Raw genomic sequence first — 14,690 nt, 5'->3', positions numbered from 1 at the left:
TACATAAATTAAGAAACGGCTACTAGTAGTTAAGGACATACCAGCTCCAAACCTGACATAAACTGATTGAATGAAATATTATCTCTTAATCATATGAATATCAGGCACAGTCCCAACCGTTTATTTCTTATATGACAATAGTATCGCAACTATATCCCTTATTAATAAGTCTGTTTAAAGATTTGGTTAGCTTTTGAAACGAATGCCGACATATTTTTGCTTTGTAAAGAATATCACCTTTAAAATTTGATGCGAATACCTGAACGTATGAGATGTCTGCATGTTGGGTTATATTACGAATGATGTCCTTGTATCGTATATTCTGTAGTGCTTAGTTTCTTTTGGCAAATGTTGTATATAGATATAAGAAGACGTGGCATGAGTGCCAATGAGACAACTCTCCATCCAAATAACAATTTAAAAAAGTAAACCATTATAGGTCAATGTACGGCCTTCAACACGGAGCATTGACTCACACCGAACAACAAGCTATTAAGGGCCCCAAAATTACTAGTGTAAAACCATCATGTTCAAACGGGAAAACCAACGGTCTAATCTATATAAAACACGAGAAACGAGAAACACGTATTAATTACATAAACAAACGACAACTACTGTACATCAGATTCCTGACTTAGTACAGGTGCAAACAATTGCAGTGGGTTTCGTCTACGTAACCAAGACACAATCAAAGTTATATTTGAAGTTGTTTTACAAAAAAAATAACATAAGCTTTGAAAGGCATTTGAACCGGTTTATTTGTTTTTATAGTGATTAAGATGATAACACAATGTTGACTGTTGTACCACTATTTTTGACATTTTTACTTTTTGAGTATGTTTGTTTTATTCACGCATCGTTGACAATGTAATGGAATTTGATGCGACTGTCATACAAGTGAGAGGTTTAGCTAGCTATCAAACCGATTCAATCCACCATTTTCTACATTTGAAAATGGCAGGAATATGGCAGTTCTTATCCATTCGTTTGATGTGTTTGGACTTTTGATTTTGCCTTTTGATTTTGGAATTTTCCGCGGAGTTCAGTATTTTTGTGTTTTTACTTTTTACATAAAAAGTTAAATCACAAAAATACTGAACTAAGAGGAAAATCAATTCGGAAAATTATAGTGTGAGGTAAAAATGTTTCTTAGTTTTAAAACCAAAATTAATGATACTAGTAACTTTTAATATATATTATAGAATCGAATATTTCGTTTCTGCAATAACTAGATTTGTTATAAAAAACATGACACCCACATAAGACATCATTTACTGTTCTCCCTTTTTAAAACAACTTGGGGGTGTCTTGACATTTTGCAAGAATATACTTTGTTTTTGTTTTTGTTGGTTCGCTTGTCTCTTTTTTTATGGTTATTGATAATGTATAACTGAGTCTTATGTAGACGAAACGCGCGTCTGGCGTACTAAATTATAATCCTGGTACCTTTGATAACTATTAGTATGATTAGTTTTTACTACGTTTGTATACCCATACTTCCAAGAGTAATCTACAAATATGCATATTATTTATTTCAGTAAAGAAAACCATGGCAACATCCAGCACATGTATATGCGGCGTGTGTGATTCCCAACATGTCACCAACGATGCACAACATTGGTGTCCTGAATGTGAGGAAGGGCTTTGTCCTAACTGTCTTATATTTCACAAATCTTCTAAGCTTTCACGGGGGCATGGCATTATTTCAATAGAAAATTATAAACAGTTACCACAGTACATTAAAAGTATACGTCAGCACTGTCCGGACCATGATAGAAAGTACCAGCACTATTGCCCTTGCCATGAAGTCCCCTGTTGTCCTTTCTGTATAACCACAAGCCAAAGTGAATGCAAGGGTTTGCAAGTGTTAGAGGAGGTCGTGAAGACATCGGAATTATCAAGTCAGTATGAGGACATCCAACAACAGGATTTGTATATTTGATTTTAATACCTATTGATATATCCTATGATGTATGATAAATGCAACTATAAAATATATGCAAAATAATGACCCCGACCATAAATTGCCTCGAGCAATAGTTAGTATCTCAGGGACAACAAACTTGCTATTACCCTCACACCCAGCCAATAGGTGTATACTATTAAAGAGGCTCATTAAAAAATGCAGGTGTGTCTAACCTTGATAGAGTAAAATAACAACCAGGTCAGTTAATATAAAAAAAAGAAGATGTGGTATGATTGCCAATGAGACAACTATCCACAAAAGTGTATGATAATATTTAGTATGCAGTTATAAAAGCATTGACACATCTCAATATAATTGAGAAAATTCAAGCTAGCCCTGTCCCCCTCGATCATGGTATTTTACTGTGAAACGTTTGTATAGTTTTTCAGGTTAAAATTTGTGATTATGTTAAGATATTATGAGTGCTGTTTGTATATATGCATAGATAATTTCTATGGAACCCTCAGTCAGTCATGGACTATTGTCAGACTATAAACGTTATAAACGTTATCATAGTTTTACATGTTAAAGTGTGTGTCACTGTGAGGAATTTGAAAAAGTGAAAATCCTCTTGTTTTCCGATCCTAAATAACTATCCTTTTGGAATGTATATGCTTTTATTTCACAATAAAATTTTGTTTGCATTAAAATATGTAATCAGATCAGTTTGAAAGGGGGGGGGGGGGCAATAAGTAGCTATCTCTATACTTCAGTCGTGCTTATAAAGGAGGAGGGGGATTTAAAACATCAATTCGAAGAAAGATTGAGGTTAAAAGAAAAAAAAAGAAATTGGACAAAAGTGAGTGCGGTTGATTCTGACTTTAGCGCAATGGCGGGCGCCCTTCTTCCCCTTTATAAAAAGTAAACAAATAGTTTTCAAATACAGTACCCTCATACCAAAATCTCACGTTTGCCCACTGACACTGTTACAAAATGCTGGGTCTCAGGAGGAAAAGACCTTCCACCAGACATTACACAAGCAATACAAACCCAAAATAGGGATGAACACAGTGATCTCCAAAGACGAATCGTACAATTGGCATCTCTTTTGTTATAAGACTTGTAATACAAAAACGGGTGAAAACTCACACCTGTATAGTAATGATAGTGGCATTAACGAAACAGGAAAATTTTATTTAGATTAATACTGTTACTATAAATAAATGTTACTTCCATGACCAACCGTCGTTTCAACGTATACAAAATTCTAGACAGTTCGGATTTTGTCGCAAATAAACATTCATTTGATTTGTCACTTTGATCTTAAACGATTAAAACACTCTAATATTTCACATGAGGGTCATCTTCTCTAGCCAAGGGTTACGATCCACTCCCGCTCTCTTCAAGAAGAGAGCGGGAGTGGATCCTAACCCTTGGCTAGCGAAGATGCATGAGGATACGCTATTGAGAAAAGGTACGAACATCAGTATTGAGAAAACTTTATTTCTTAATTCAATGTAAAATTGAAAATGGAAACGGCCGAAGGCCACCAATGGGTCTTCAATGCATCGAGAAAATCCCACACCGGGAGGCGTGCTTCAGCTGCCTCCTAGCCAATGTAGACAAATAAACACACAACAATATGCACAGTAAAAGTAAGTTCAAAAGAAGTCCGAATTCGATGTCAGAATAGGTAAAAAAACAAAACGAAACAAAATGACAATGATACATAAATTAAGAAACGGCTACTAGTAGTTAAGGACATACCAGCTCCAAACCTGACATAAACTGATTGAATGAAATATTATCTCTTAATCATATGAATATCAGGCACAGTCCCAACCGTTTATTTCTTATATGACAATAGTATCGCAACTATATCCCTTATTAATAAGTCTGTTTAAAGATTTGGTTAGCTTTTGAAACGAATGCCGACATATTTTTGCTTTGTAAAGAATATCACCTTTAAAATTTGATGCGAATACCTGAACGTATGAGATGTCTGCATGTTGGGTTATATTACGAATGATGTCCTTGTATCGTATATTCTGTAGTGCTTAGTTTCTTTTGGCAAATGTTGTATATAGATATAAGAAGACGTGGCATGAGTGCCAATGAGACAACTCTCCATCCAAATAACAATTTAAAAAAGTAAACCATTATAGGTCAATGTACGGCCTTCAACACGGAGCATTGACTCACACCGAACAACAAGCTATTAAGGGCCCCAAAATTACTAGTGTAAAACCATCATGTTCAAACGGGAAAACCAACGGTCTAATCTATATAAAACACGAGAAACGAGAAACACGTATTAATTACATAAACAAACGACAACTACTGTACATCAGATTCCTGACTTAGTACAGGTGCAAACAATTGCAGTGGGTTTCGTCTAGTAACCAAGACACAATCAAAGTTATATTTGAAGTTGTTTTACAAAAAAAATAACATAAGCTTTGAAAGGCATTTGAACCGGTTTATTTGTTTTTATAGTGATTAAGATGATAACACAATGTTGACTGTTGTACCACTATTTTTGACATTTTTACTTTTTGAGTATGTTTGTTTTGTTCACGCATCGTTGACAATGTAATGGAATTTGATGCGACTGTCATACAAGTGAGAGGTTTAGCTAGCTATCAAACCGATTCAATCCACCATTTTCTACATTTGAAAATGGCAGGAATATGGCAGTTCTTATCCATTCGTTTGATGTGTTTGGACTTTTGATTTTGCCTTTTGATTTTGGAATTTTCCGCGGAGTTCAGTATTTTTGTGTTTTTACTTTTTACATAAAAAGTTAAATCACAAAAATACTGAACTAAGAGGAAAATCAATTCGGAAAATTATAGTGTGAGGTAAAAATGTTTCTTAGTTTTAAAACCAAAATTAATGATACTAGTAACTTTTAATATATATTATAGAATCGAATATTTCGTTTCTGCAATAACTAGATTTGTTATAAAAAACATGACACCCACATAAGACATCATTTACTGTTCTCCCTTTTTAAAACAACTTGGGGGTGTCTTGACATTTTGCAAGAATATACTTTGTTTTTGTTTTTGTTGGTTCGCTTGTCTCTTTTTTTATGGTTATTGATAATGTATAACTGAGTCTTATGTAGACGAAACGCGCGTCTGGCGTACTAAATTATAATCCTGGTACCTTTGATAACTATTAGTATGATTAGTTTTTACTACGTTTGTATACCCATACTTCCAAGAGTAATCTACAAATATGCATATTATTTATTTCAGTAAAGAAAACCATGGCAACATCCAGCACATGTATATGCGGCGTGTGTGATTCCCAACATGTCACCAACGATGCACAACATTGGTGTCCTGAATGTGAGGAAGGGCTTTGTCCTAACTGTCTTATATTTCACAAATCTTCTAAGCTTTCACGGGGGCATGGCATTATTTCAATAGAAAATTATAAACAGTTACCACAGTACATTAAAAGTATACGTCAGCACTGTCCGGACCATGATAGAAAGTACCAGCACTATTGCCCTTGCCATGAAGTCCCCTGTTGTCCTTTCTGTATAACCACAAGCCATAGTGAATGCAAGGGTTTGCAAGTGTTAGAGGAGGTCGTGAAGACATCGGAATTATCAAGTCAGTATGAGGACATCCAACAAAGTTTGAGAGATATAGAAAATAACATTGAACAAATAAAGATAGACCGAGAAAGAAATCTTAAGAGTATTCAGGAAGAGCGAAGCGAATTTCAGAATGAAATCAAACAGGTCCGTCGCCAAATAAATGCACATCTTGATAAACTTGAGAAGCAAGCTATTGAAAATTTAGAATCTACTGAAGATCGAATTAAACATCAGATTGCACAACTTTTAAGCAATCTTTCCAACAGCGGTAAGGAGGTAGAAGATTTAAAAAATATCGCTACATCAATGACAAACAATGCCTCAGATTTACAGAGATTTCTTGGGAAGAAACAGATTGAATCAGATATCACATAATCAGAAAAGTACATTAGTTCCTTAGAAGAGGATGGAAGTCTGCAACAAGTCACCATTAAATGTAGTATTGACAGAAATGTATCCGGAATTTTATCTTCCATTTCCTCATTTTGTACAATATCAACTGAAACAAGTAAGCCAAATATTATGCTAAAGAAAGAAAAAGAAAAACAAGCTCAAATCATGACTGTTCCTCCGACATTCCAGACACCAATACATGATATAAAAGTACAGCTGATAAACACTTTTACGTTACCCAAAAGAGATCTCATTACGTGTTTAACAGGATGTACAATAAACAAATCAGGAAAAATGATTTTTACCGATTATTTGTTAAACAAAAGACTTGTTATTATAAACGCAGATGGAACGTTAGACCGCGAATTGAACTTACCTGCATTTGATGTCACATCTATCGATGAACGAAGAGTCGCAGTCCTGCAAGATGGACAAATTCAAATCATAGATTTGTTATCTAAAGAGATAGAAACGACGATCAAACTAAGTAATAATATTGACCCCTCGGGAATTTCGTATGGACAAGACAAACTAGTATACTGTGACACTGAAAACAGTATACAAACGTTAAAGCTGTCAGATCGCAAACCTAGCAAGTTAATTGACATAACAAGGGATTCAAATTGGTGGAACTATTTAGAATATTACCAAAATAATATATATCATACGAATAAAGCCAATAATACCGTCACATGCTATAAAATATCTGGCGAGAAACTCTGGGAGTTTAGAGATGACGCTGTTATCTGTTCACTGTGTAGTGTGTCAGTTGATAAATACTCCAACGTGTACGAAGCATCAGAGGGGAAAGGCAACAAAGGCAGCATCGTGGTTTTATCATCTGATGGAATACAGAGTAGAACTTTGATAAATAACCTAATATGTTGGGCGATAGACATTGATAAAGAAAGAAATGTGTTAATGGTCGCAAATTATTTTAATAATATTGTTGAAGTTTACAAAATTATCTAACTTGTTTTTTAATATGATTTTGTATGCTCTGTCTGTGTACGAATCCTTAGTCTATTTAACGATTTTGATACGGCGAAGGTTGTGATAAAAACACATTGGTCGAACCTTTCAACATTTGCCTTTGCCTATGCACAAATAGGAATAATTTCAGTAGTTGTCACATATATATACTGTCTCACTTTGACCTTATATTTTATTCATATACGATATAACAAGCACACTGTTTATAATAAATAAATTATTTAACAAATAACATAAATAAACTATTTTGAAAGATGCCATCTTTTACAAATGTTGTAAGCACATCATAACTTGTTGAATCTAGCCCAAATAATCTGAAAATATACAGGAAAAAGAAAATGCCCTGGTATTACTAATCCAAATAAATTAAAGAAGCAAATTTTGAAATGTGTTGTGGTGTAGTGTTCTAAGGCAAATAAAGACAGCAGTAGTATACCGGTGTTCAAACTCATAAATTTATTGAGAGAACACTAATCCTGCTTACAAACCAAAACCAAGAGAAATACATCAACTATGAAAGAAAAACTAAGGAATCACAAGAGCACTAAAGTGTAACAAAAACAAACGGCAACATTCAAAGAAACGAACTATTTGAAAACAACTGCCATATTCCTCACTTGGTACAGGGCATTTTAAGAAAACATTGCGAGTAACCTGGTTTATTGGCTAGCTTTATGACAATGTTAAGAAATATTGTTAGGATGACTAAGTGAGAGAAATACTGAACAAACACATGCAAAACACTCGTCACATCGGAACTCAAAAACAAAAGATATTATATTCGACACGACATTCAAAACGTAAAACAACAACTAACATCTTCCATCAACGACATACACCACAGGATGACACAAACAGTGACCCGCTTACGTAACCAACATGCAATTTCGAACTTCATACAATTATTTTTAAAATACTCGTCCAAACAATTAGCAGGACAATGATGGTAAAATCACAAACATACTATGCTCCGAGGAAAATTCAAAATAGAAAGTCCCTAATCAAATGGCAAAACTAAAAGCCCAAACACATCAACCGAATGGACAACAGCTATCATATTTTTGACTAGGTACAAGCATTTTTTTATGTATAAAATGTTAGATTAAACCTGGTTTTATCGCTAGTTTAACCCCTCACTTGTATAAAAGAGGGACGAAAGATACCAAAGGGACAGTCAAACTCATAAATCTAAAACAAACTGACAACGCCATGGCTAAAAATGAAAAAGACAAACAGAAAAACAATAGTACACATGACACAACTTAGAAAACTAAAGAATAAACAACACGAACCCCACCAAAAACAAGGGGTGATCTCAGGTGCTCCGGAAGGGTAAGCAGATCCTGCTCCACATGCGGCACCCGTCGTGTTGCTTATGTGATTACAAATCCGGTAAATAGTCTAATTCGGTAGGTCAAATTCATAAAAGGGAAGGGGAGTGTAGTTACGACGTAAGGAACATATCCGATATCATTTGTGAAAAGGTTATTCCATAACGGTCAACCAACTCGTGATGGCGTCCGTAAAATTTACGAAGGGATGATTTCAACTTCACCATTTGGAACTCTTGGTTCAATAGCGTGTATAATATAATTGTATAACAGTGGCATAACATTCCATTATATCGACAATGATGTGTGAACATACAAACAGTGTTATTAGACCGTTGGTTTTCCCGTTTGAATGGTTTTACACTAGTAATTTTGGGGCCCTTTATAGCTTGTTGTTCGGTGTGAGCCAAGGCTCCGTGTTGAAGGCCGTACTTTAACCTATAATGGTTTAATTTTTAAATTGTTATTTGGATGGAGAGTTGTCTCATTGGCACTCACACCACATCTTCCTATATCTATTATCATCTTAATCACTATAAAAAAAATAACAAATGTGTCAACATGCATTAACCATGGCACAATAAAACAATGGCGGGAAAATTTAAGGTCATGTCATAATTATATCGACTACAAATGATAAGAAATTCCACGTACAATATCAAACCGAAATAGTATCAGAAACCTCAAAAATAAATACATGGATGTTGGATGTACAAAAAAATTAGACACGTCATATAGTAATGCAAACTCACATAAGATATAATAGTCATATTCAGGAATATGATAATCATGAAATTGCAAGACATTTCTATATTTTTTTGGACACCAAACGATAAGACATAACACATCATTACACCTAAATTATAACAGGGACATAAAAATAAATAGATAGACGTTGGATCTAAATAATATCGAGTCACGGGGCAAATTCACAATTGGTATAAAAGTGTATTTTTTTATATTCAACAACAATATATCTCATGCTATTAACAGATTTCTTCACTCGTACAGCTATTTCAGTGGAGATTCCTGCGTATTAGTACCTTAAGACCAGGGTATCTTAGAAGGTATATATTTATAATTTTGTTAGTATACATTATCTATCATTACTTTTATTCTATTATTCTAAATTTGAATATGAAGATTATTTATATATTGAAATGAATAAACGATCAATTGTTACTATCTGATATGTGACGAGAAAAAAAACACGGAATAACGGATTATAGAGTATATATGTTCGGAATTTGGTTGGTGGTCTAAAAGTCATATTCGTGAATAGTTCACATCTGAGTTTGATCTGACTTCTGCGGGTTTTTTTGTGTGTCAAAAGCAAAAATTAAGCATCCTGGATAAACCTCCTTTTCGCGTTCGTATAGCGAGCAGTGTCCTTTACTCTAGTAGATTGGGAGGGACACTGATTTATACTTAGTGTTGAACTCGATGCTTGCATTGGTTTTTCTACTTGTTTGAAAACAAACAAATTAAACAGCGAAAAAGTCCATACGTTGGTATTCAATGAATAATCAAGTCTACAATTAATTTTCTGGCACAAATTGTAAATTGGCATGCAATAGCATTCTGCATTTCGATATTTTTTTTTAATAAAAAACTAAGTTTAATCCAGCATATTTTGTACATAAGAAAATGCCTGTATCAACTCAGGAATATGACAGTTGTTGTCCGTTCGTTTAATGTGTTAATGTGTTTGAGGTTTTGATTTTGCCATTTGATTAGGTATTTTCTGTATGAATTTTCCTCGGAGTTCGGCGATTTTAATTTTTAAGTGTAAGTAAAGGCAAAAGTAGTATGCCGCTGTTTAAAACTCGTAAATCCTTGGACACAAAACAAAATCGGGGTAACAAACTATAAAACTGAGGGAAACGCATAAAATATAAGAGAAGAAAAACAACACAGAAACAGACTAAGCATTAGACAAAATCCGATGAGAATAACTAATATAACATCAAAACCAAATACACGAATTTGGGATAGAAAAGTACGGTACATCGTCTTATAGTAATTTGAATTCACACTCAAACACAAGAGAAAACAAACGACACAACGGAACACAACATTAAAATGTAACACACACAGAAACGAACTATAATATAACAATGGCCATATTGCTGACTTGGTTCCGGACAGTAAAAATTATTATAAACAGTTCAAGTAAGTATGGTGATCTACAGGGCAAAAATATAAGTATCGAATGGCATGCCAATTCAATAAGTTTGCATAGTTTATAGCAATGCATGTTTTAAAATCGTTGTTAAGGTAGATCATAAGTAAACATTTTGAGACAGAATTTTCTTATACTTATCCAAAATGAAGATTTTACTATGCTATTTTCTTAAATATAATAAAAAGTATGGCTCACTGTGCTATTTGTTTGCTACTAGTCGTTGAAAATTGCCTTAATTTGGTTAGATTGTTCATGGAAAAACACATTTGTGTGCATACAAAAAAATCTATGAGATGAATTTTTAAATAAATTGTGAAAAGATAGTTTTTATTATATATTTTAAGAAAATAAAAAAGAAAAAATGGTGTCACCGAACTTGTTTTCTTGTTACAAGTAAAAAGACAAAATTTCCCTATCAGTCCAGTATATTTTTCTTACTAAAAGAGTTATCTTTCCTTAAATGACCCATTTGAAAAAAATTATAAAAAATGATATTTGTTTAAATATTTTGAGTTATACAATAAATTACCAAGTTTTCTTTATATCATTAAACAGTCTAACCTTAAATTGCAAATCTGTCCCAAATTTGCAGATTTAGGCAAATAACTAGACCGATTTTTTACTGTGATTGTACAATCCAAGATGGCGGTTTACCATGTATCTACATTAAATCACATTAAAAATAATCAATTTAGTAACTCTTGCTGGTTTTGCATCATAAAGAAGCAATCATTTTCTATCTGAGACGATTATATATTCCTATAAAAATATTTTTCCAATATATTCTCATAAGACAAAATTTTCCTTTTGATAAACTTTGGATGTCCTTAAATTTTGTTTGAATGTACTTATATTAAATAGTGTTGGTTATCTTCGTTTCGTTTCCATTTTGAGTTATTGTTAATAAAGATTTGATTATGATTCTGTCTTTACTATGCCTGTATATATAATTTTATCATTTGTATTTCAGTAAGATGCATAATATTGGTGTCCAGAATGTGAGGAAGGTCTCTGTCATTACTGTCCCAAATTTCACAACTCTTCCAAGCTTTCACAGGGGCATCGTTTTATCCCATAGAAATTTAAAGAAAATTACACAGTACATAAGAGGTACACGTCAGGACTGTCAATATAAAAAAGAAGATGTGGTTTGATTGCCAATGAGACAACTATCCAAAAAAGACCAAACTATGACACAAACATTAACACCTATATAGGTCACCGTACAGCATTCAACAATGAGCAAAGCTCATACCGCATAGTCAGCTATAATTTAAAAGGCTCCGATAAGACAATGTAAAACAATTCAAGTTTTTACGAGAAAACTAACGGCCTTATTTATGTCAAAAAATGAACGAAAAACAAATATGTAACACATAAACAAACGACAACCACTGAATTACAGGCTCCTGATACATAATACAAGATCATAATACAAAGTACAAAAGTACTATAATTGTTCTTGCGATGAAGTCAAATGTTTTCCATTTTGTATGACAACAAGTCACAATGAATGTAAGGGATAACCAGTGTTGGGAGAGGTTGTGACGATATCGAAATTATCCAGTCTGTATGAAGACATGAAACATAGTTTAAGAGATATAGAAAACAACACTGAACAAATAAAGATAGAAAATGAAGTTAATTTAAAAAGTATTCTGGAACAGACGAAAAATTTCCAACGTGATATCAAATAGGTCCGCTAACAACTAAACTGAAAATTGAAACTTTAGAATCTACTGGATATAGAATTAAACATCAGACGCTCAACTATTAAGCAAACTTTCCAAGAGCGGTAAAGAAGTGGAAAATTTAAAGAATGGTATTTCAACAATGAGTCGACAAACAATGCCTCAGATTTATAGAGTTCTTGAGAAGAAACAGATTGAAGCAGACATAACAAAATCAGAAAAGTACATTAGTTCCTTAGTAGATAATGGAAGTCTGCAACAAGACACTCTTAACTGTAGTATGATAGACTGTAAAGTTTCTGAAATGCTATCTTTCATTTCATCATTTTGTACAGTATCAACTGAAACAAGTAAGCCAAATATTCTAACAGGAAGAATTGTGCCTGATATTCATATGATGAAATATCATGTTAATTTTGTGTGTATTATTGTCATTTTGTTTTTATATATATATTTTCTTTGCTTACATCTTCTGGCATCAGACTCGGACTTCTCTTGAACTTAATTTTAAATGTGCGTATTGTTATGTGTTTACTTTTCTACATTGGCTAGAGGTATATGGGAATGGTTGATATCTCATAAACATGTTTAACCCCGCCGCATTTTTGCGCCTGTCCCAAGTCAGGAGTCTCTGGCCTTTGTTAGTCTTGTATTATTTTAATTTTGGTTTCTTGTGTACAATTTGGAAATTAATATGGCGTTCATTATCACTGAACTAGTATATATTTGTTTAGGGGTCAGCTGAAGGACGCCTCCGGGTGCGGTAATTTATCGCTATATTAAAGACCTGTTGGTGACCTTCTAATTATGTTTTTTCTATGGTCGGGTTGTTGTCTCTTTGACACATTCCTCATTTCCTTTCTCAATTCTACTAAAGAAAGGAAAAGAAAAACAAGCTCAGATAATTACGGTTTCAACAACAACTAACTTAAAGATATTTATACATGATATTGAAGTAAAGCTGATAAGAACTTTTACATTACCGAGATAAAAATACAATACGAGTATAACAGGATGTACAATAAACCCATCAGGATAAATGACTTTCACGGATTTTTCTTATAGCAAAAGACTTGTTATTTTAAACGTTTATCAAATCAAGTATTTTAAGAGTAAAGTACTTAAATTGTTTCCACTGTTTTTTATGTGTGATTATATGATCTTTTATTGTAAAGTTTTTAATAGATATAAGAAGATGTGGTATATGAGTGCCAATGAGACAACTCTCCATCCAAGTTACAATTTGTAAAAGAAAAAAAAATATAGGTCTAACGGTACGGTCTTCAACACAGAGCCTTGCATGGTTCACACCGAACAGCAACGAAGCTATAAGGGCCCCAAAAAAATGACAAGTATGTATATCAGTATACATGTCTCTGTATATATATATAGACCATTCAAACGGGAAACCAAGGGTCTAATCTTTAAAAGAAACGAGAAAAAAAAAGAACTTTTACATTACCGAGATAAAAATACAATACGAGTATATCTTATAGCAAAAGACTTGTTATTTTAAACGCAAATGGAACAAAAGATGGAGAATTGGAATTATTGGCACCATGTGATGTCACATCTATCGATGAAAGAAGTGTCGCCGTCATGCTGGATGGACAAATTCAAATCATAGATTGTTATCTAAAGAGATAGAAACGACGATCAAACTAAGTAATGATATTGACCCATCGGGAATTTCGTATGGACAAGACAAACTAGTACATTGTGACACTGAAAACAGTATACAAACGTTAAAGCTGTCAGATCGCAAACCTAGCAAGTTAATATTGACATAAATTGGTGGAACTATTTAGAATATTACCAAAATAATATATCATACGAATAAAGTCAAAAATACAGTCACATGCTTCAAAGTTTCTGGCGAGGAAATCTGGGAATTTAAAGATGAAGCTGTTATCCTTTCACCGTGTAGTGTGTCTGTTGATAAATACTCCAATGTTTACGTGACATCATGTGGCAATTCTAGCATTGTAGTTATATCACCCGATGGAAAAAGAGTAGGACACTGTTAAGTAATCTCAAATGTTGGGCGATTGACATTGATAAAGAAAGAAATGTGTTAATGGTCGCAGATTATTTGGATAATAACTTGTTCACGTTTACCAAATCAAGTATTTTAAGAGTAAAGTACTTAAATTGTTTCCACTGTTTTTTATGTGTGATTATATGATCTTTTATTGTAAAGTTTTTAATAGATATAAGAAGATGTGGTATATGAGTGCCAATGAGACAACTCTCCATCCAAGTTACAATTTGTAACAAAGATATAGGTCTAACGGTACGGTCTTCAACACAGAGCCTTGCATGGTTCACACCGAACAGCAACGAAGCTATAAGGGGCCCCAACAAATGACAAGTATATATATATCAGTATACATGTCTCTGTATATATATAGACCATTCAAACGGGAAACCAAGGGTCTAATATTTAAAAGAAACGAGAAAAAAAAACACTTCTTAAAAACGACAACTACTGAAAATAAGGTTCCTGACTTAGGACAGGGGCAAAAAAATGCACCTGGGTTAAACGTTTTGTTTTAAAATAGGTCATGATAGTGTGATT

General features: G+C 33.4%; 1 protein-coding gene across 1 annotated transcript; it reads left to right on the top strand.

The window, feature by feature from the left end:
* Window positions 1–5,180: 5,180 nt before the first annotated feature.
* LOC134716895 (E3 ubiquitin-protein ligase TRIM71-like) lies at window positions 5,181–5,894 on the top strand. Its single transcript, XM_063579910.1, has one exon. The coding sequence runs from the start codon at window positions 5,181–5,183 to the stop codon at window positions 5,892–5,894; it is 714 nt and encodes a 237-aa protein (XP_063435980.1).
* Window positions 5,895–14,690: the final 8,796 nt, after the last annotated feature.

This window comes from Mytilus trossulus, chromosome 4 (genome assembly GCF_036588685.1).
Source record: "Mytilus trossulus isolate FHL-02 chromosome 4, PNRI_Mtr1.1.1.hap1, whole genome shotgun sequence".
NCBI classification, from domain to species: Eukaryota; Metazoa; Mollusca; class Bivalvia; order Mytilida; family Mytilidae; genus Mytilus; species Mytilus trossulus.
The sequence above is the reverse complement of the archived record's forward strand: the minus strand, read 5'-3'. Positions and strand labels throughout refer to the sequence as shown.

Bases quoted from the DNA above. Each gene is read 5' to 3' on its own strand.
- LOC134716895 (XM_063579910.1), top strand. From the start codon at position 5,181: ATGGCAACATCCAGCACATGTATATGCGGCGTGTGTGATTCCCAACAT.